A 23,353-nucleotide genomic window follows, 5' to 3' on the forward strand; every position below is an offset into this window, starting at 1 on the left:
AGGTATTTTTAATCATTAATGAAAAATGCTGTAATATAATCTGAACGAAGCATGTTAAGTATCTTTCCAGCATTTTAAAGATAAGCTTCATGTAAAATTCAGAAATTACTTAAAGAGAAAATAAGTGAGTCTGACTGTGCATCTCCTGGAATTGAAATCTGTCGTATTTTTCACAGAAGTTAAAGTTGCAGTACAGATGAAAACCCAAAGGAACAAAAATCCTTCTTATATATGCTTTCATGGATGATGAATCCGTTTAAAATAGGGATAATCAGGAGCGTGGGGTGTGAAAGTTTGTCGTATTCCCCTTTTGCTTTCTTTTGTGCCTATGAATAGATATTGTGGACCAAATTATCTGCGTCCCTTAAATTATGACGTCATATCCTGAACTACAATAGATTTGAAACTATTCTAATCTCTAGCTGGAGTTCTGTTATAAACGTAAACCAGAGAACGTGACAGTTTTCTTCCTGTTTTTTGTCTAGAAGATTAGTTTTGTATTTCTTTTCTGTTGATACGTTTTGTATTTAAAGAAAAGAATCTTTTAGAAACTTTAAATTTTTGTAAGCGTTTTTCGTGACATGAGTCACTCTGGACAGGCACGAATAGCTGCACGTGTTTGGGAGAGAGGCAGATTCAAATTCTCAAAGTATATGCATATCTTTTTGCTTTGAGCTCGGGGGAAGATTGGAATCTCTTCAAAACCTATGGTTAGTGTAATTCCTTCAGTTTTTAAACACTTTCAGCAACATCCTTCACTTGTTCAGTATTCTGAGATTTCTTTGGAAAAGTAATGCTTCCTTTTCCATACTGTATGTGTGGATTTATAAAAGTGGAGATTCCAGGTTGTGTGATTTGGATGTAGATTTATTTCTAAAACAAGTAGGTAAGATGACCTGTAGTCCCAGACGTCAGGTTGTTCAAAGCTAAATGAAAAGTGGGAAGTGTCACATTATGTGTCAACTGCCTCTGAAGTGTTTGCATTTGATTAATCTTTAGGAATGTTCCTACTTCTCACTTTGTTCTACTAAGTTGCCATAATTTAAATAATGGACATTCTGGGGAAGTTGCCGTGCCTCATACTACAGGTGTACCTCTTAACCTGGCACAATATCCATCATCATTTTTGCACCTTCCTGGGTTTTGAGATTTAAATTTTTTTCTTTATTTATTTTTCTTTTTTTCCCCCTTCTTCATTTTCTCACTGTCTGTTTTGGATTTTTGCTTTGCTGTTCTCAGGAGATGGATTTTCCTTATCCCAGCTTTAGCTGAATAGGGTTAAGGAAGAAGCTGTTCCTAATGACAGCAAAATCATGTTTTGCCTGACTAGTGGGTGCACAGAGGTAAACCGGTTAGCCCGCTTGACAATTTTCTCAACAGCTTTGCTCTAGAAAATCTAGTTCAGAAGTTTGTCTCTAGCTGGTTGTAACTCTGGCAAATCCAGGGTTTTGCTGTTCAAGGCCAGCAGCAATATGAAAAACAGTTTTCCTATTATTGTAAGACAGCTTTCGCAGGCTACTTCACACTCATCAGACCTGGTCACGTTTAAATTATTTAAGTCATCACGGACTAACAATAGTGCCGGAATTGTACCAAAACCAAATGTGCACTTCATTTTCTAAGCTCATAAAGTTTTATTTTAAACAACTGAAAATACATTTCTAAAATCAGACTAAAATGCTATGAATATTTTTTATTAAAAGATGTAAAAGTAGTTTGCAATCACTAAGCAATAAAAGATGCTGAATTACTTTTTATGGTGGTTTGTTGCACAAGGTTCTTCGCCTGAGAACAGTTAGACTGTCGGATAACCGTTTGTGTCTTTACATATAAAACTCACAGCTAGGTACAGATGAGACTTTAAATCCTTTCTAAGGGGAAACACTGAGCTCTTCAACATGGTCATTAACAACATCTTAGGAGCTAGAGACAAAGATTAGAATACTTGAAATTATTCCTTTAAGGTAATTGATACTTTGATAACTGCTTCCTACATAGAAGCTACATCTGTTTGCTTTTATAGCAGATTTAAAGGGATTTTTGTTTTTCTATATAAAATTTTCATTTTAAGAAAAAATTCAAATCAGAGCATCTTATGAAATGGAACATGGTTAACAAAGTGTCAGTTCCAAAACAAATAGGACTTTAATGGTCAAACTGCTTGAGCAATACAATGCACCTGTCCATCTGTTGAGTGCCACAAAAACCCCAGTGACCTAATCAAGGTAAACATATTGAAGAGCTAATGACAATTTTACTGTTGCTGTCTCATATTTGGCAGCTAGTTTATGGCATCACACTGGGAATCTGAGCTTGTATCATCCATCATTTAAATCTGTTAAATTTTCAGTTGTTCCATATATTTCTGATTGCTTCTCCACCGCTAAAGAATGAAAATGAAGAAGGAAAGAATACAGCTTGATACTCATTTCCCATGTTAAGCTTGCTGGGCTGGTAGCTGAAAAAAGTAATAGTATTTTTGCTGTAGTAACACTATATAATTTAGTATAATATTACGCTGATACATTTGGCATGCAAATATGTATTTGCAATACTGTATCCATTATGTTTACATCATTTCTCACAGAATGTACTTAAAAGATTCTTTAGTTGTGGCATGTTAGAGGTTCATTTTATTATATGTGAGTAACTGAATTCATTAAATCAATTAAAGATATTTGGAAGATGTAACCATTGCATGTATTTTTGATCTGAATTTTGAGATGTTTTTAGTATTTGGGAGTATGAAGATGTGTTTCTTTACAAAAGCTTAATTTTCTTCTGTGGACTTTTACTGTATTATCTTACAGTGATTGGGTAGAGACTTGTGGGTTTCCAAAGGAGATGAAAAATTGTGATTTTAGCATGAAGATAAAACAGCAGTTGTGTTCATGTAATTTCTAAGTGATTATTTCTACTGGAGATATGAGACCTGTGTTTCAAGCAGCTTGGAAAAAAAGCCCTTTCATTCAATTTTGTATTTATGTCATGAAAATGATATATAAAAGTGTTTATGTGTTTGTGTTACATGGTCTTGAAAGTGTAAACTCTCCTGCTATTTGCAGCCTATGTTAGGTCAATTAAAAGAATAGTAGTCTTATATGTTCCAGATGTGTATCTAGTGTAGACAGATGTGTACAAGCACGTTAAGTTCTGATTTGCACATGCTTAATTAAAAAAGTTTGGTTTAGGGATGTGTGAGGACCACTGGGGATGAATGTTCCTTTATATGCCAGACAGCCAAGAAGCTATAATTTTGTTTGAATATCTTTTTTAAGTACAATCAGTAAAATAGTGCCTGATTGATTTAGGATCCTGTATCTCATTTTTGAAAACTTCAGCATTTAAGGCAGATTCACTTAAGTTATATAAGCACTTCTGAAAATGATTTTACATATCTGAAGACGACAAGTTCCGAGAGCAAATTAAAGGAATCTGGATTCACTTCTTCAACTGATTGTAAACTAATGCGAGAGGAACTGTTTCACATCAGTCATCTCATTTGATTTCATATCTGTAGTAAGTCTTTCCCTTAAAGCATATAATCTGACTGATTCTCTCATGTTAATAATCTCTTTCTCATTATGTTTTTGGTTGCTACATCCTCCTTTGGTTGATATTTTTGCCTTCTACGCATTAAAAAGGATAGCAAGATGAAACCTTTGCCCTTAGTTTAAAGCTCTTTATATCCATGAGGCTAACCTCAATCTCAGCAGGTAAATAGTCCACATAACTATAGGAGAGACTATTCATATACGCTTCACTGCTTCAGCATCTCCTGGGCTCAGTCTTTGAAACCTCCTTCTCGTCATTAGCTAGTTGTGTGTTTACCCTCTTCTCTGAGTATCAGGAATATCCTGAAGGTGCATTAGGTACCGGAGGATACTGAAGATCACTGTAAGCTTCCTCAGTGGCTTCTCTAGCTAAGCACAGCACCTTTGACCCCTTCAGTGGGAATGCTGGGGAGTGTGTCCTGACATAAAGTACAACACATGGATTTTTTTCTCCACTCCCTGTGTTCCTTTTAAGATCCAGGTCTGGAGCTCTCATCTTTCTTTTTTCTAGTCTGCATGCTGTTCCGTTTTCTGGAGCCTTTTTAGGATCACATCCACCTGTCTTATTTAGATGCATGTACAGTGAGATATAACCTACTGTACCAAAGTATCCCCAAATGCACTTTTTTATATGTCATTTCCATTTTTCCTCAGTGTCCAGCTGCCATATGTCACTAGTTGCTGACAAGGTTTTGTGTTCCGTATATTAAATTTGCAGCAGTGCAATGAAGGGATATCAGGGTGGTGATCATCAGTCTAGCTGTTAATGTACACTTCCGAGCTGTCAGATCCTGTTTTCAGCATAGCCTTACAAGACAGGCCTTGGACAGAGTGAATCACCATGTGAAAGCTAAGCAATGTTGGGAGAAAGAGAAGTCGTTGATGAAAAGAGACATGCAAGAGCTATTGGACCTGTATGAATTAGGAAAAAGAAGTCTTGTTATTGATCATATGTATCTTCTTTTTCTGGTTTCACATCTGATACTAAAAGCAGCTTTTGCTTCCCGATAGCAGAACTACCTTGTAACCACGTGTTCACTCCAGTAGATGGTCTGTTGCTGCTTCCAGCACCAGTATGCAAGGAAAATCACTTGCTAAAGGAAAACAATATAGTCTTAAAGCTGTAATGCGATGCTAGTTTGGCTGCTGCTACTTTTAATTTATCAGATCTGAATTCAGATTCATATTTCACAAGGTATTTAAGCAGCTGCCTAACTTTAAGCACACGAGTAATCCCTGTTAAGTCAGTGGAACTACTTACAGGTTTAAAGTTATGTGCATAAATATGTTACCAAGTCAGGGTATTAATACAAGAAAGCATAAGCAGACAAGTTTTTTGTTTGTTGTTTTTGCTTTGCAAATATTTCTGTTGGTTAATTTTACATATTATATGTTATTGTAAGTAAATTGAGAAGTCAAGAGATTTAAAATTGCCATTGCCATTGTTTACATGAATTTGTAGTTTTTGAATCTTTTTTGAAGGAGTTCTGCATGGCTGTTATAACTTAAATGTGCTATACAGGTTGATAGGATTTTAAGACTGAATTAAGTGTCGGAGGAATTTGTGCTGTGAAGTCGAGCAATTAATGCATAACATTTACAAAAAACCTATTACCGAACTTGCTTTACTGTCTCTTCTACCTACAGCTGAGAGTGATGCAATGAAAATGGCTTTGATCTTCCTCTGTACATTGTAAAGCTTTTTGGTAAATATCCAGTTATGTTGACTTTCCTACCTCCATGCCTCCGGAGAACTACCAATTCACTGAACAATTTAATCTGTTTTTAGGAAATACAAACCATCAGTTTCTTTTCTGCCGCTGATGAAAAGTAGTCATTAGACAGCAAACGCACCCAGCGAGGGTGAAATTTCATAGCGTTGGCTTATTTTACTGGGGTTGCGTATCGCGCAGACTAGTGGGCTTAGGCCTTGTCTACGTACAAGTTAAGACACTTTAACTACACTAATAGTTTTCTGTGGAAGCAGTATTTATATTGTCCATTAATATACTATATTCTCTATTAATATACTCCAGCATGATTTAGGAGAAGGGCGGCTGAAGGCACCTGTATGACTTAGGCTGTGTCTATAGCAGGCTCTGGCTATTATTCAGGCAAACACACCAAAATAAACCTCAAACTTCAATGCAAATTGGGAAGGCAGCGTAACATCTATGTGAGTAACAGGATTTCGTGGATTGTTGAGTAGTTTTTTTCTCCCTTAATCACAGTTAAAATCATATCTGCTGTTTTAGAAGAGATATGGCCTTGTTCCCCATAGTTAATGAGACTGTTTACTCGTCATCTGATTAGGAGATTTAAGTCAATCTTGTTATTATTTATCTTTACTAAGAACAATAACAGAGTGGACATAAAGTCATTGATGCGAAGGCTGCAGACTACTTCTAATCTGCCGGAAACCCAGCCACTGGTGAAAGCGGTGTCTCAGCCCTTCTCCCCACTCCGCCCTCGTCCTGGCCAGGAATTCCTGGTGCCTCCCGTAGGCTGGTGCTCGCGTTTGTGGGCTCACGTGGGCCTTTTGATCAGGTTGGATTTGGCTGGTCCGAGGAGGGAGGGGAGGCTTGACCTGCCGGCGCAGTCGTGGTGGGGCTGCGAGCCAGCCGTGACCGATACATGGTTCAACCTCTGCGGTTCCCCCGCTTGGGTAGGGAACTGGTGGGCGGCATCAGCAAAACCTGTCCTCTCGCCACCCTTCGGCTTCCAGCGAAGGATGACTTCCGTTCTAGTGATAATTTTCTTGAAGTTTTAGACTGGAAAGCTAAACTTTGTCTCCAGGTTTAGGCTCACAGTTGAGGAGAAACTAAATGTGAACTCATAGCTCTTAAGACAGTTGTGTTTTTTACAAATAGTAGTTATTGGCAGGTGCTACAGGAAAACTTGCTTGTTTGTTTTGCATCCTACTTGTATTTTGCTTTTCTCTGATCTTTTTCTATTTTGTTTTCTTTCATAACTTCTAAGTGACTAAGAGAGAAAATCATTCAAAACTAGTGGAGCATGAGAATAAAGTATTTTTGAGATAGAAATCTCCCCTCACTTTTTATCCTGTTGTGCTGCAGGTTGTTTATTATATGCTGTGTGGCTGCAAAGATAGTTGTGATCCAAGAGGGCTACGTTACCAGCGTCATAATTTGGGGAATGCTACAAAGGACTAAGGTTGTTCTGCTATATTTAACATGCTTTTGGGGACGTGTCTGAAGTGTTGCCTCTTTGATCTTTGTAGGAATATTTTCATAAAAGTTTTTGTTGCTTTAATATCTAACAATCATGGATTGTGTTTTTTACTTCCGGAAGAGTAGTAAAAATGTACCGGATAAGAAGGATGGAGACATTTCTTCCTGAAACTTAAGATGTTGGAAGCTGCCCTCTCTTCACTGATAGTGTATATCTGTCAGGCTGCATTTAAACTGTCATTGAATGTTTTAAAGTTCAAAACTTTACAGTTTTCCTTTTGTAGTTTGTCATGTAATTTCTCATGAATAATAGAGTCACTACATCTCATAAAAGTGTTTAGCACTTTAAATTTGGAAAAAAGTAGAATATAGAAATTTAGGCTTGCCTCCAGCCCTCCAAAATATGAACTTAGCTCCTGACTCTGGTGTTTTCCACCAGCTGCTCTATCTTCAGAGGTGTCTGGGCAAGGAGAAATAGTAATCTTAGGTACTAAAGAAGAATTTGAGTCTTGATGTTTGTATTTGCATTCTCTGTTATACCTGGAAAGTGTGCAGTGTGAAAAGCACTGATTTTTGAACAGCAGGACTTCCTGTGTGCTTTGGAAGAGTGCATGCAACATGCTGGTCTCAGTTGCATGTAAAGCAAATAAATGAAGAAGTAGACTTGACGTTAACTTGACTATCTCTGTGGAGCTTAATTTACGGAATAGCAAATTAATTTACTGAGAGTAGTGATGATACTTCAGTCAAAATAAGATAGCCTATTATAAGGAACCTGGCTTTTGTTACACAGCTTTTATCTTTTCTTTTTAAAGATTACAGCCTGAAAAATGAGCATGTAGTATTTACTCACAATAGGATGCAGTGCCTTTTATACCATGTTTGAATCTTGAAAACCTGTGGATTCACAACGCATTAAAGGAGTGTTGATGAAAGGCTCCTCTGTGTTCAAACTGGAGCCAAGGTAATGTTTCAAGTCATACTTTTTTTTATTTCTGTAAAAGATTGTGTATATGGACAACTACACACTTAATTAGAAATAAGGGTCCATGGACATGAAATGACTGAGGATATGAATTGCAGCCACTTCTTTTAGTTTCGGTTTCTTCTATGCAAAACCCATAGTGTAGAACGGAGGGAAAAAATATAAGCTGAAGATTTAAGGATGACGTAGAAAGAGGATCATGTATTTGCTCTGTCATGTACAGTTGTTGAGCTTTTAGTGAATGCCCTTAGACAGACGGTTTGACAGCCGAGGCATATGTGCCTTCTGTTTACTTTGATTATTACAGTGTATTGGCACATCTCTGTATTTCACAAGCAAGGGTGCTGGGGCGAGTGCTGTGTAACACACACGCACCTACTCTTGCTTACCTCTGAAAGCAAGCCACTTTCCTCTGCAACTTTGATTTCATTTTCTTAAAAGAATGAAATGAGCTCAGAGGAAATGCCAGTAAGAAGATGGGGAAAGAAAAGGGCATAAATAAACAAGTTCTGTTAAATATATCAAAGCGGAAATAATTGTAGCTATTCCATAACTGGAGATGCTCCAGATATAGTTGTGTTACCTGAAATAGTGTCTGAGTGGCCCTTTGGAAGGAGCCGCAGTGTGGTACCTCTGTATATTTAGGTTCTATTCATCTTGAAGCGGAAAGGCATTTCCCTGCTAACCTTGCTTTGGTTACAGACACAAAAAGCAAAGGGGAGCTAATGCAGCACGCCCGCCACGCAGGATTCCTTAATAGGCAGGGACAGGATACGCTCTAATAGCCAGGCTCTACAGCCAAAGTCAAATCAGACAGGAGGTGCAAATCCTCAGTAGAGAGTTAATTGAAAATTAGAGCACCTTAATGACGAATTTGGTGGATTCTGTGCCACATCAGCCCTCCCAGTCAGGTTTGAATATCTTTCAAAATATGTGTTTGAATTCAATGGAAATTCTTGGCATGATGTAACAGTCCCTTGATGAAACATTTTGGCTTGCATTACAGTGGAGATCAGACTAGACAATTGTAGTGGTTCCTTGTCATCTTAAAATGTGTCAATATGAAAGGAACTAGCCTTTTACTGCTTACTTTTTCTTCTGAGGCACAATTTCCTAGAAAGACTTGGAACAACGCAACAGTTCCCATGATCTTTCTGAGAGATACGTCTTCCCAAAATAGGTTTTTCTATGTCAAATTAAGTCTGGGACTATTTTCAACATTGAAAAGGAAGTGTGTTTATATATAACAATTGATTCACTTGGAAATGAAAATAGAGGAGGAAGAGATGTCAAGGTTGTAAATTCTAAATAAAGATTGGAAAACTTGGAGGCACCCTCATTCAGATTTTTTTTTGTTTGTTTTGTTTGTTTTGGTGTTGGGTGGAAAACATAGAGGTATTCAGTGCCAATAACATAGTATTTTTCCTATCTTCCTTCTCTTTTACCGACCCTTTTTCCTTTGCAGTTTGGAGAAAGTATTTGAATGTTTCAGTTTATTTTTCTATCTTTAGTTATTTCTTAACATCCTCCTTGATTTTTCTGAAAGCAGTGATCCCTGTCAGTAGCTGTCAAAAGTGGTATTTCATGTAGAATAGATTTTCCTTCTCTTTGCCTATTTCTCCCTTTTTTCATGAAGAGCTTTATTTTTCAGCCTGTGCTGTTTTCCCTCCACTCCTATACTTTTTCTTTAATAGTTCTCCTGCATTTTGGTTTTCACTTCTTCCTAAGTTATTACTCTCTTTTGACTTCAGTGCAGCTTTAGCCATAGTTTTGGGACCAGCATCACCGTACTTGTGACAGTTTTATTCCATTTATTGTTGTCTCTCTGTTGCTCTTTTGCTGGAGTCTATTTTTTTCCTGTAGTGCTGCAACAAGAAATCATCAAATAGTTTTACAGAATGTGATAAAACTTGCTAATAAATTGTTGGGTGTTACAGTGATAAATATGGAGAATTATTGTGATTACTATTAAGCTTGTAAGTTGAGTCACCATCTGTCTAGCTGCTGGAGATGTTGATTTTTAAGTGGATGTTATAATACAGCTTGTTGGGCCATTGCAGTTTATGTTGAAAATACAATTAATGTTTGCAGTTGGCAATCTAAAATGTAAAGATGCCCTGTAAGCTTTTTTTCTCACTTGCTGTGTATCAGTGGTAGAGGTAGGGAGGCCAGTCCATAAAACCTTTTTTTTTTTTTTAATATAACTGAGGACGGGTATTGGCTTTTCTCAGACTCGTTGTGGGTTATAGTACAAGAATACTGTTCTTTCCTTTAGCTTTGCCACGTTTGTGGAACTTGTCATTATTTCTTTCTTTGAAGCTCAGACAAGAGGACATCCTTTATCTCAACAGCTTAAAACCTTTCCAAAGTTGTTTTTGGTATAAGGACTTTGGCCCAGATCTACAAAAGGACTTAGAATTTAGATAGTAGATCAAAAAAGAGTATCCTCAGAAACTTCTCACAAAGCTACAGGGATAAAAATGTTTGGGCTGAGATGGACCCAGAATCCTGTGGGAAACAACAACTACTGGTGAAAAGTTCACACCTGATGGTACTCCAGTGGGGTGAGGTGAGGGGCTACCCCTGTGCCTTTTGCAAGCAAAGAAGCAACTTGCTCGTGTCAGAGAAGGTCCCGGATTACGGATTCTGATCCGCTCCGTGGGCTTTGCTGCAGACCAGAGTTATGAGCCTTAGTCCCAAAGAGAGGCCTGGCTGCAAGCAGACCTTAGTCTTTAACGTTTCCTGGCTTAAGCCACATTTTGTTTGGCATACTTGATATTATGAATGCTGAAGCGAGGCACCTCGCTCCCCTCCGGCACTGCATAGGGAGCTCAGGGCTGTGGAGGAGGAACAGAGAGGCTTCAGAGATCACTCCGGCAGTGCCCACCACCAGCGCCGCGCTTCGGTCCCTTCCAAGCGAGCTGCTGGTCACCAGTGATTAAGGGAACTATTCGTTTTTAAGGCAGTTCAAAGTTTCTTGTCAGAGGACGGCTGATAAAGCTCGCTAAGAAAACATGCCAAGTGCTGCTGTTTGTGTTCCCTATTTTTCTGTTTATGCTGTGCTTCTGAATTACGCTGCCCTGTAAGGCTGGGTACTGATCCCAGAGGCTACTTCAGCACTCTGCGATGGAGAACTAGAAACCGTAGCGCCTACGTAGGTTGTCAGTATGGGTCAGTCTGTTGAAGGGAGCCCGTTTTTACCTATCAGTTTCATTAGCAGGCATTTCAAAATCGGACTGAATAAATTAATATATGTGAACGTTCATGAAGATTAAGAACGACTTTGTCTGGATGTACCTCTTAGCAACAAGATATACCAAAGTTTTCTAGAGTAATGAAAAAAGATCCCTTCATTTTAAAGAATATCTTGCACAATACCATGTTAATAGTCAATAATTCCTCCCAACAGCTATTCTGTGTTCCTAATGTACCTGAAGTAATGTAGCCACCCTTGAAATACATGAAACAAATCCTTCACACAGTTTCATAGAGAATTTGGATTAAAAATTTTCCTTACGTAACTAAAATGCAAAATTAAGCAAGTTCTTTTAGGAAGCTTTTATTTTTCCTTCTGCTCTCCTTGCAGTAATAGGGACATTTCTGTTTCTAAATTCACTTAACTGTTTGGCTGAGGCCTGTGCTGATGGGCAAGACAAGCAATGAGAGAGGCCCCAGCTTCTATTTCTGAGTCCCCAGGTACTATAGGAAGAAAACTTTACTTGTCCTTAATGAGTCACAGCTTTTTCCTAAAAGATTTATCTACTCTAATCTGGACTATTAGAAGCAGTAGGAGCCCTGTTATCCATGTTAGCATGGACACATTAAATTAAGCTTGTTTCTGTTCTTCCTTAGCTGTCTTCAATTATCTGTGCTCCATTTTGGCCTACACTTTATTATGGAAACCTTTTTCTCTCACGAACATCCTAGGGGAGCCCATGATCCATCATACTTCTTTTTGGTGTGCCATATTAGGTTTCTAGAAAACTTTGCAGTCATCTGTGGCAGTTTGTTCTTTGCATGTTGTTGGGAATGACTGGGTATGTCACGAAGATTTATCATCAGCATCCCAAAATAAAGAAGATATTTTGTAATCATGGTGATGTGGCACTTGAAGAAAGGCAGTCATCTGTTTCCTTTTAACAGTTGGTTGAGTACATAAGAGTAAGGCTTCAAGAAAAGGGATCTAGTTAGATTGATATTCCTTTAAAGTATGTTATTTTGGCCTAAGTTTTGGAAACCTACATGTTTAATTAGCTTGGCAATTGTATCTGCAGATTCTAGTCTAAAGAGTGTTAACCCTTGTATCTTTATTTTCAAAATTCTGCCTGTGTTTCAAAGAACTAACTGGAGAGCTGTTAACGTCTGTGAAAGCAATATATTGTTCCTGAGACAGTGATGAAGCCCTGTTTTCAACTAAATTATCCAATCTTGCCATATTTCTTGTCTTTGAAAACAGCAGCTCAGCCAACATTTTAAAGAACATGGGGCTCTCTGCATTTAGATATTCATGTTAGCACTGTTTTTAGAAATGAATTATCAAAGCAAGATGAAGTTACTCATTAAGTAAATAACTAACACTTACAAAATTGTAAATGCCAAAAAGCACAGTAAAACTTTCTGTCCTAATTCAGTGCATACCAAAGAAAATAATTACTTTGTTAAATTGAGTGATGCTGAGTATTTATATCTAATGTTTTAGTGCAGAGGTCAGTTAGCATGGTCCTCTTTTTTTGAAATTCAGCTGTATCAGCATAACAGATTTTAAGTTAACAGTGGCGGATGGATAGCATTTGCTATTATGTACAGGTTTACATTAGTATTTTGAAGTCATGTAAATACCTACAAAGACAAAATGATTTTCTGAATGTGTGTGTGTTCAACTACATATATGTATTTGGATCTGCTGTCTGCTTCCAGAAAGGATAATCAGTGACTAAGTTGAGGGTATCTTTGTGTAAGGCATTGCTGGCTAACTTCTTGACCTGTAATGTGTGCTCTTTTGTTGCCTTAGTATTGTATCTTAGGCACTTCTAAAATACCCTGAATTAGAGCACAAACACTCAGAGATGTGAGATTATACCAGTTACTACACTTCCCTCGGAAGTGCAAATATGAAAAAATAACAGCATTTACAACAGCATTTTAAGCCAGTGCAAGTTATACGTTCTCAGCACCATTCTGGATTTTGGCCTTTTGATAAGGAAGTCACCCAGGCAGGCAGCATCTTTGATGATTAATTTGTTAATGCTCTTTCTCTAGACAATCAATACACTCTGTAAAGATAGTGTTAGTGGCCTTTTTGGAGAAAAGAGAAAGAATGTAGATTAACACACACACACACACACACACACACACACACACAGTTTTGGTTTGCAAATTAAGCGCCCTTTCATTTTAATAAAAATCATACACTGAAAGTCCTCAAACATTTTAATAAACTCAGAACACCCTAAAAATTCTACAGTAGCAAAACAACATCATCTTATACCTCTCCACTTCTCAAAACCTAAGGGAAAAGATCACTGTTGCAGTGTGTCCAGGAGGTCAAAGGATGGAGGTTGTGATGGAAACTTAATTCCAAGTTCAAGAGATCTTTATGATAAGCAACTTTGCAGTCACAACGTGCTAGTTGGAAGTCTCTCCACTGTTTAACATGAGGCATTGGGTGAGAAAAAACTTCTGGATGCAGGGTGGTTTTAAGTCTTGGTTTAGATGTCACAGATGCCGGTTGGCCTACTGTGTCTTAACTGATAAATAAAAATATTAGAAGTAATCTCAACAGGGAAATTATTTGGCCTGTCTTGTTGTTTTGCAATTTTATTGGGTGTCAGGATGGATCAAGTCATTGAGGACTTGGGGTCCTGGATAGGCCACAGTTGTTCTTCAGCTCCCTTCCAAGCGCCAGGAGATGGGCTGTAATTCTGGGGTTTCCCAGTCCTAACAGCATTTAATAGAAACCAGAGACATCATGAGGTCATCCCAGGTTTGAATAATCCCTGCTGCTACATTAAATAAATGTAGAAAGATTGGATGAATATTTCTGCAAAGAATGTTATTCTGGTCAATAATTTTGTCACTTTTAGTTGCAGTTAAATCCAAGAGTTAGTGTTTACAGAGGAACAGACTCAGCTTTGACCCGAACAGAGTCCTGTACTAGCAGCGTGGTACCCCGTTGCCCCGACTAGCTGTGTGTTTGGGTGCTCACTTCTGGGGGGGAAGGAGGGAGGCTGGAATCACAGAAAGCATTGCTTGTTTTTTTAAATTAAAAGCTTGGATTCAAGAGAGAGACTGCTACTTTTCATAATTATGAAAAAAAAACCAGGCATCACAGATGTGGTGACACAAAAAAGAGGCAAAATCAGAGTGGGGAGAGGAAAAGGTATGAAAATACATACTAATGTATTTAGCAAAAATACATATGGAGATACTGAGCTCTTTGTGTCCGATAGCTAAATTTTGCTCTTAGTAAGTTGAATTTCATGATTTTTGTTCTTATTCTCTTCCAGTTTAACTGAGCTGGGGGAGATTATTTTCCAGGCAGTGCTTTCAAAAGAAGCTGCACGGGGTGAGAAAAATGCTCACTAGAACAAAACAGAGCAAGGGAGAAATGTCAGAAGAATAGAATTAAGCAAAAGACAACAATTGTTAATTTTATGTATTATTAATTCAGTTTGTTTCTATTCCAAAGGCCAGGACGGTTTTGCAGTGCTAATTTTACTTCAGGGTTTGTGAAATTTTTAAATATTGGCTGCTGTTACTGAATTTTTTGAGATCAGACATCACCCAAGGCTTGAAAAGCTGTACGAGTGTTTAGCTATATTTGGTGTTTCTGTGCGAGCGCAAAGCTTTTGGTAGTGCTAATACCATACTGATGCTTAGGGAAGGTGGGGCAGCCAGCTGTGGGACGGAGGAGCACTTGTGCCACGTTCGGGCTGAGAATACTGAAAAGAAGGACATACAGGGCTGGAAAGTGCTATGTCCCTTGGGCAAATACTAAGCTTTCAGGTGCCGTTCAGCTGGATCCGCAGTGTCCCCTACCTCCTTGAGCGCAACGTTGCTGCCTCACCAGCTCTGGGCCAGGGCGGGCGGCCCTGTGCCGGAGCCGGGCAGCGCCTTGCGCTCCGCCAGCTCGCGCTGCATGAACGTGCTGCAAAAAAAGTGCAGCTGTGCTTTTTTAATATGCACTGCAGGAGATTTCAGCAGCCTGATGATATATCGTGCATTAACGTTGAAAAGATAAACACATTTGGAGAGCACAGGAAGGCCTTGTGTTTTTATGTTAGCAGAATGCTTCCTAATGAATAAGAACGTGCTGCTGGCTTCACAGAGCCATATGGCAGCTTTTCTAATTTTAGTTCGGTGCAGATGCATAATTCTCCCTTGTTTTGCCTCCTGAAACCTTCCTGAGATGTTGCATGGTTTTTCCTATAAGACTTGATCTACAGTTTCTGAGTGAAAAATGTGTTCAGGAGTCTGATGGCCCCCTTGCTCTGTAGGATGATAGAGCAGCCTCCCTGCACAGGCTCTCTGCAACCTCGCTTCCCTGAAACATGAGCTGCCTTTATTCGTAGGGGTGGGATGGGTCTTAGAACTGATTAGTGAAATAGTTACTGTTTCTTTGACATTGGTCTTTTGAAAAATTAGCTGGTTTCAGGGAAAAAACCCAACTTGTATTGAGGCACTGGGGACTGGTTAACAAATGTGCGTATGGATAGCAGGTTCCAGCTGGGCCATGGCTTCTTGGGCTTTGAGTTATGCAACTACAAGACAAAACTTCTTTCCCTGTGGTTAACCAAGCATCAAAGTAACTTAGATGTTCTTTACTGCTATGCTTTATCATATGTTGCATCTTCTATGTTGTGATCAAAAACCACTCACGTTACCATTTGGGTTTTTTTTGCTTTTTCTTTTTTATTTACTCAGTATAGTAAAGTAAGTACTACTTTATTTCTTTATCTAATACATTTGAAGGTACTTTTTGTGTGGCCCTATTCATGTTAATAGCTTTCTGTCCAGGGCTGCAGTCAACATCATCATTTAGCTAGTCATATGCAAGTGTTACTAAATCTAATATTTAAAGGAGTAATGTCAGCTAAAATTTAGCAATTTGGCTGTTAGTCTTTCTATTAAATGTTAACCTTAGCTTCTAATATCACATCTGTCCCTGTCTTTGGCTAATTATATACTTTTACTATTTCCTTGTTTGTCTTTTTGCGTTTTACTGTTACACGGTAAGGTATGAACTCAGGACAAAAGTAGTCTTCTAATGCCTACACAAAGCAGAGAAGACGAGTTGTTTTCAAGACAGTTGTGCTGTAAAAGGCAATTGCATGTTTAAACATACAGCATTTACAGTCACTTTCAAGTGATGTTGCTGTTATTGTTATATATAAAATAAGGCTCTTTCTTGAGTCATAGCTCTTTTATGTAGCTCTGTGTGCAGAGCTAAGCTTTATAGTATCCCTTATAATAGATGTCTTTGCTTATATTTTTGATCTGTGAGGATATTTGATTTTAGATGGGTGTGACATTTCAGTAGTAACTCCAGAAAATTGCAAAGCATATGAATTACATGGGGCATCTGAGAAAACCTGTTTCGAGCAGTATTGGATAATGTAGTCGTTCTCCCATTACCGTTTTTTTCTATTGATCTTTTCTCTGAAGAGTTTTTAGACGCTCGTACTGCTCTAATATTTCACCTGCTTTTTCTTTTTGTTCCTCTTTTCCTCCAAAGAATCATACATAAGTATTACTCCTGTACTCCATATATGTTGATGCAAATCTTCTCTTTTGGAGTATTCATCATCTTCTCACAGTCCCTAAAGAGGCTAAGGCTTGTTCTTTATTTTGCAAGCAGAAATCTCATTAATTTGTACTGGATTTTGATTTTGCAAGCAGGATCGGGGGGGGGGGGGGATTGTTTCCCTAACCACTTCCGTGAAGGAAGTTGGAGTAAAGCATGGAAGAACACGTGGAGAACTGTCAGGATTTCTCATCTAGCCGTGACCGTACACCTGTAGGAACGTGGTGCTTTAGCCAGAACAGAGAAAACAAGCTGCCAGTCATTTTCACTTCTGATCCTTCTCTCAGCTCGCTGAAGAGAGCCACCGTATTGGAGTTGTGAGGTGACAGAGTGATAGAAAATGAGAACATTTTTCTAAGTTGAAGCACAGCGGGAGACTTCAGATTATAGCCTTTGGCAATAACTCCCCTGATTTAGGAATCCGTGTTAATCTAATGTGATTTCACAAAGGTTTGCCTTCAGAAACTGCAGTGAGCTTCAAATAAAACTTGACTCTTTCCTACTGATGAATCCGGCAGACAACATTTGTGGGGTTCTTTTCTTCTATATACCAATATAGGAAAGTAGATACAGTTTATGATCACTAGGAAAATGCCCAGTTGAAAATGTTAACATGTATTTTAGTGCATTGCTGTTTATACAGTTGTCAACATATCCACAATTTAAAACATAGATTACACTCATCACTAAAATGCTACATATTTGAATATTTGTATTTTTTGTAGTATCTTTCTTAGGAGTACTTCTATTTTATTTATTTATTTATTAGCTCTAGGCTAAACTCTTAATTGAGGAGAGCTAATAATTATTTCATGTGCATGGGGTTTATTCCACTTTAATTTAGATAAGATATGCTTGATCCCTGGTAGCCACGTTCATAAGGATGTGGCCAGATTCTGATTTATGCTCTCTCTCTGTTGAAACACTCAGGGTGGACGGCAAAGCTCAACCTCTGGCAGAGAAACCCTGCTGCAGAGGTGCAGCTATGGGAAGCCCCTTTCTCCTCCCGTCACTTCCTGAACCAGCATGAGGCTATATTTCTTTCCATACCAAATCTCCGCTCTGTTTTTCCTGCCTTGCTTGCAAGCTGCCTTGTAACATTTTCCCCATGTTTCCCGTATGAACAGTACCATAGCTGTTCTAGGACACAGCACGGCCAGACGGTGCAAGATCAGGCAGCCAGCTCCTGCTCTCCATGCTATGTGGCTCCAGTGGAAAAATCTAACGACTGTGGCTAGTCGCAGCGTAATACCGTCAATTCCCATGAAACTGGAAAAGAAAAAAAAAGACTTGAGAGGCTTTGCAAGGTTGGGCCTCTGCAGCTATTTTCTTAACGCCTAACATTCAAACATCATTAATCTAGTTTAGAAATAAGAAACTCTCTGTTCTTTTCATTTGTGTGTAGAGCCTCCAGTGAACCTAAAAAAGAGAAGGAAAAAAGGGAAAAGTAAATCTTACATTTTTGCATGACTACTTAACTCCAGAAGCTGGAACTGTAAGAAAAAGACAAAATACAGACTTGTGATAAAACCAGGAGTGTTGTCGTCACTAGAATTCATGTATCAGTTGCTGTTATTTTTTTCCCCAACCTTTCTGCAACAGATTTTTGTTCTCAATTAGCCCCACATGGTGTATCGCTGAAGAAAAGATTTGCTTTTAAGGACCTTCCCTGTGCCCCTCTGTTAGGCTGGCAGTGCTGACAGTGCTTGCTCTTGCTGATAGACTCTGCAAGATGGGCGTTGTAGTTCAGTCAAAAAGGGATAACTTGCTGCATAACTCAACGTTACTGGTAGCTGCAGTTCATAACATGAACATAAGCGACTTCTGGTCCTACTTTTATGAGGCTGTCTGAGGCCATGGTTTCCTATACAGTGCTGCTTAAATAAATGCACAGGGAACCATGGCCTGAATATATAGCTTGTTTTAAGCTCTCTGGCCACTTACCTTCTTACACAGTTATTTTACAGATCTAATTATGAAGGCTCTCATTTGGGAGCTCTCATGATTTATAATGCTTTTTGGAATGCCTAAACAGATGTCATATATAGTGTAGTGTATGTTGTCATCATCAGTGACAGAGATAGGTAGGCAATATTTATCCATGTGTAATTTTCGTATTTTCTCTGTTTGTTATACTCTTTTCTTAAGCAAGCAGTGTTTTTATTGGTCCCTTAGGGTTCAGCCCTAGAAGGAGGTGGCTAAGGGAAAAGGAAACAGAGATGTCAAATGGTTGTGATGGACAGCTAATGGTATAAAGGGAGGTGGTTAGGGATCAAAGGGTCAAAATGGAGAAACAGGGAAGCCGGGGGGAATGCAGCCACTTTCAGAGACTGGATATAAGGCTTGATAGATCTTTGGTCTGACGTGATATTGCAGTTTCTGTGTTAACTACCATTATAGGCATTAAAAACTTCCTTCTTTGTATAAAACTTTTCTTCTTGTGGAGCAGTATTTATAGAGAGAGAGATATGTTAATGATGATTTATTTGAACTTTCCGGTTGTAACAGTTAAAAAAAAAAATCTTCAGCAGGTGTTTGGTGCCATGGGAAAAACAATCGGTAAAAGTTGTCTTTGTAAATGCATTATAGCAGGAAATACTGTAAGTTGAATGTGTTTGCACACAGTGTAGAACATAGAAGCATTGCTGTACAATATCTACAGTCCCTCCATTTCTGGTGTAATCCCGTATCCTCTGATATTCGAAATGGTCTAACAGGCTAAAGCAGTGATGGGATGAAAGCTGGAAGATAGTAACCAAAAAGATGTAAACTCTTCTATTGTAATATTTTGTGGTGTGGAAGCAGGGATCACTTCATGATACCAGGAATAGATGGGAAACAAATAGCACTGCAGACTTTATTAAAAGCTCGACCCTATTTTTAGAATCTTTTCTTTTAGAATTTTTAGAAAATGTTTTCAGTATCGTATCACGATATGGTACCAATTCTTCTATGTTGTAATATGCAAAGGACTGTTCGATCTCTTTTTTTTTTTTCTTCCTTTCATGTGATCTCTGCCTTTCACAAAAAAAAGGCCTACTGCAGTCCCCAGCTCAAGCCAGAATTATTTGTTAATATCCTGATGAGTTTAAGTGTCAGAAGAAGAGTTTGTATTTATTTCTAGTGTATTTATTTCTAACAGATTATTCTAATCTTAAGTGATTTTTCTATTAGTCTGAACAGTTCATCTTCAGAATAGTTTTTCTTCATCATTACTCACAGTGGTGTCACACTGTGTATGAATGTTCCATAAGAAGCTAGACGGGATTTTCCTAACACTTTTTTCATGGAAGCAGGAAACCACAGAAGTGTAGATTGAGGCAGTCCAAGTGACCAAAGCCCTATTACCAGCAGGTGACCGCTGATACAAGGACATCCAAGGATTCTGGGAAGCAATTCCTTTACTTGATGTGTAAGCACAGTATGTGCACACTGACCTCATAACCCCTGCCAAGGAAAGAGTTTAGAGGAGCTCTAGCTGCAGTCTGGTACGTCTACAGATAGTGGAAAATACTGTCCACTTGGATACATTTTAATTTGTCTGACCGATGCTTTAATTTTCACTAAAGGGGATTTTGCAAAGGCCCTTTGGTCTGTCTGCACGTGGTACATTCGGTAATTCCCACAATGAGTCATCGTTTGGTTTACTGTTGTAGAAGGCATACATTCTTGTTGAGTATCATAAGTTCAGTGTGCTTTCATGTTTATTAAAATAATTTATTGCATAATATTTAAAATAAAAAATAATGATTTTTAAAGTTCTAGATTGCAGTAAAGCCCTTTTCTATAAGTGCTTGAAAAATAATAAAAGAATGTTGTTCTTAGAATAGAACTAACAACAAAAAACTACTCTTGTGTTTTATTAACTTAACATGTCAAGTGTGTGTTTTGTATAGTATTTTAATTCCTTCTCTCTTAAACACCAATATCATTCTTGGAATAGAAAAATTAATATAGTTCATTACTTGATGTGACATGTAAACCCCCTTGCTTTGAATGTTCTGGTATGTGTGAATGTTGCTTACATTTGGCATTAAGTATGACCTGTGATAGTGTAATATTGTAGTATGTAGTGTTATACTCCAGGAGCCTTAAATCATTATTTTCTTGCTTGCAATTTTTTGGTTAAAGCACTTGAAATTGTATGTATTTTAATAACATTGGTAAATAAGACAGCATGAAGATTATGTGATAGTAAATGTGGGCAGAGGCATGGGAACAGAAATGAGATCGCTGTTCCACAGTAATGAAACAGTAGATTGCAGATTTGATTTTTTCCTTCTAAGTGTAGCGATCATGGAAAAGTTGTGCAGCCATGAGTTTTGCACACTGTTTTAGATCAGTCTCTTAATACACCTTGATCCCAAGTGCTACTCACTGCACCTTCGTGAGGAGTCCTTCTCTTTGCCAGGTATTATGTTTTGTGATTTAGTAAATATCTAGCAGAGAAACAACTAAAATGATTTAATTTGTGTCATAAAACTTCAGAACTGAAAAGCAGATATGCTAGTTATGCTTTTGTTGAATCATTAAGGAAGATTATTTAATCTCCTTTTCAGTATTGTTGCACTGTAACTGCTTAACAGCCAGTCACCATACACTGTGGACTGTTACTGTATCATTTCACTGGCACTGCTTTGTCATTTAATACATAGTTCTCTTTATTGCAGAAAAAGCAGCAGCAGCTAATGAAGATGAAGTGCAAAAAGCAGATGTATCATCTACAGGTCAGAGTGTCATTGACAAGGATGCACTTGGACCAATGATGCTTGAGGTGAAGAGCACACATTTCCTTTTTGTTTAAGCCAGTTCTGCTCCCCTTTGATGACGAGCAGTGTAATGAAATGAAAGAGTGCAGTTGGGGCTTGCTCTAAGAGAGTGGTCAAGAGATAGAAGCCATCCTGGCTATTTAGGATTATGGCATTTATGAGCAGGGAGCATGTTTCTGTTGGGTTCAGTGAGGAAACTCTTCCTAACTTGGGGGTGGGAGGGAGAATTTGGCTGTTTCACTTTGCAGACAGCTCAAGTGCTTCAGTTGGTAGCAGTCTTCTATAGCTTGGGGTGTCTGTATGTGCACCTTTTATTCCTTCTAAACCATGACAGACTGGAAGACCTGTTGTACCTAGGCATTGACTTACAGATACAGTAGTGTGCACATGAATAATAGTTCCTTTAAAATTGCATGTCATTGCTGTGCAGTTTTAACGATTTACCATTTCAGCATTTACAGTATGACTCTTTTCCCTCTAGAATATGAAAGTAATCTGGGAGAGCTTTACAAGATATGTATTTTGGTTAGTTTAGCTAAGATTTCTGCCTGACTTTTAGCTCTGTTGTTTTGATATGAGAAGAGGCTGCATGGTTAAAGCCTAGCTTCCAAATTTATTAATAATAATGTCGTGTCGGTATATGATCTGGAATCCTAATGTCATATGCTACTGTCCTTTGACACTACTGCTTTATCTGCTTAAGCTCACTTGCAGACTGCTGATTCTCATTCTGACTGTCGGCTTTATCTGTAAGAAAGAATAAATGTTAGTTTAGATAAAATAAAACTGTGAATCTAGCTAAAGGAACCAACTTTGGCAGATGCGTAATTATTCCGTCATTTCTGAATGTCGCATTAGCAAGACACATGCTACATCAGTTTTAAGTATTTGCATTATTTTTCATGATTTGTTAGATGAAAACATAGTTTTCTGTACTACGTGTGAAGGCTCCAAAACCACAATACTAAACATAAGGAAGATTAGACAGGTTGGAGTGAAAACATTCTCCTTTGAAAAGCTGGGGTAACAAATGAATTGATTGAATTTAATATTTATTATACATGCTCGCTGAATGTAGTTTTTGCTATCAGACAAGATTCAACCTTCCATCTCTTACATTGCTATGTTAAAATTTATCTTCAGGTTCCTGTTAATTTAATTGTAAGGATTTGTTTTAATCATGGGGAAAATAAGATTTTTTCCTAGATTATCTTACATGATTAGGTATTGTACCAAGCATGAACATGTAAAATCACCATTCTGTTATGTTATTCTTTTTAATTTATTTTTCCTTTACACTAAAACTGTTCCATATTAACAATGAAAAATTGTGGAACTAAATTAATAAACTGTAGTCCTTTTACAACAAAAAACTGAGCAGGACTTAAAGTTGTTAGATATTTTCTGTGGAAAGACTGCAGATATTTTTCTCTGTGCCTTTATCTATCTCCTTAAGGAAATGAAGTTACTTCATCTTTACCAAGCCCTTTACACACCCCCTTGAAAAACTTACTCTTTCTCCTTTGCCAAATGATAATAAAAATGGCAATGTTGATGAACCGTCTAGCTGTTGATTTGGTTTAGGAATATAATTGTCTGTTTCTATGAAATAATATAACTGAAGAATCCTCAAACTAGTGAGTGTTTCTGGTTGAAGAAAGCAAGTAGAATTCATCACATAGCTGCCTCAGAGGAATATTTCAGCATATTTCTTAAGGAAGAAAAGTAGATATGAAGAGAGAGTGAGAAAATAGAGCTGAAACAGCTCAAAGAACACAACTTTCTTTTCTGTTCGAATTCATCATCAAAAATATTATCTGTTCTCTTGTTTACTCTTCCGAAACGTTGTCTATTATTTGTTCCCCCATTGTACCCATAGCTCTAGAAAAGTGTGCTGGCCTTCATTGTTGTTCTAGTTGTTAATTATGGTGGTATACACCTGGGAACAGAATTAAGAAATTAGTGCAAAAGTGGAAGCTTCTAAAAGATTTCAGTGGCTTGATGCGTAATCTTGCTCGAAAGCCTGCTGCTTACCAAAAAAGTTGATTTAT

The 23,353-nt window shown here is 38.0% G+C and overlaps 1 protein-coding gene across 8 annotated transcripts in view; it reads left to right on the forward strand.

Moving 5' to 3' along the window:
* Positions 1 to 23,353, forward strand: part of NCOA2 (nuclear receptor coactivator 2) — a 192,131-nt gene that overhangs the window by 115,164 nt on the left and 53,614 nt on the right. For 7 of the 8 annotated variants that reach the window (XM_064507415.1, XM_064507413.1, XM_064507414.1 and 4 more), the window contains one exon: positions 21,204 to 21,307. In XM_064507415.1, the coding sequence (XP_064363485.1) occupies positions 21,204 to 21,307 (104 nt within the window). Of the gene's footprint in view, positions 1 to 19,887; positions 20,022 to 21,203; positions 21,308 to 23,353 lie in introns of all 8 variants that reach the window. The other variant, XM_064507419.1, reaches the window with a different exon arrangement.

This window comes from Dromaius novaehollandiae, chromosome 2 (genome assembly GCF_036370855.1).
Source record: "Dromaius novaehollandiae isolate bDroNov1 chromosome 2, bDroNov1.hap1, whole genome shotgun sequence".
Classification (NCBI taxonomy): Eukaryota; Metazoa; Chordata; class Aves; order Casuariiformes; family Dromaiidae; genus Dromaius; species Dromaius novaehollandiae.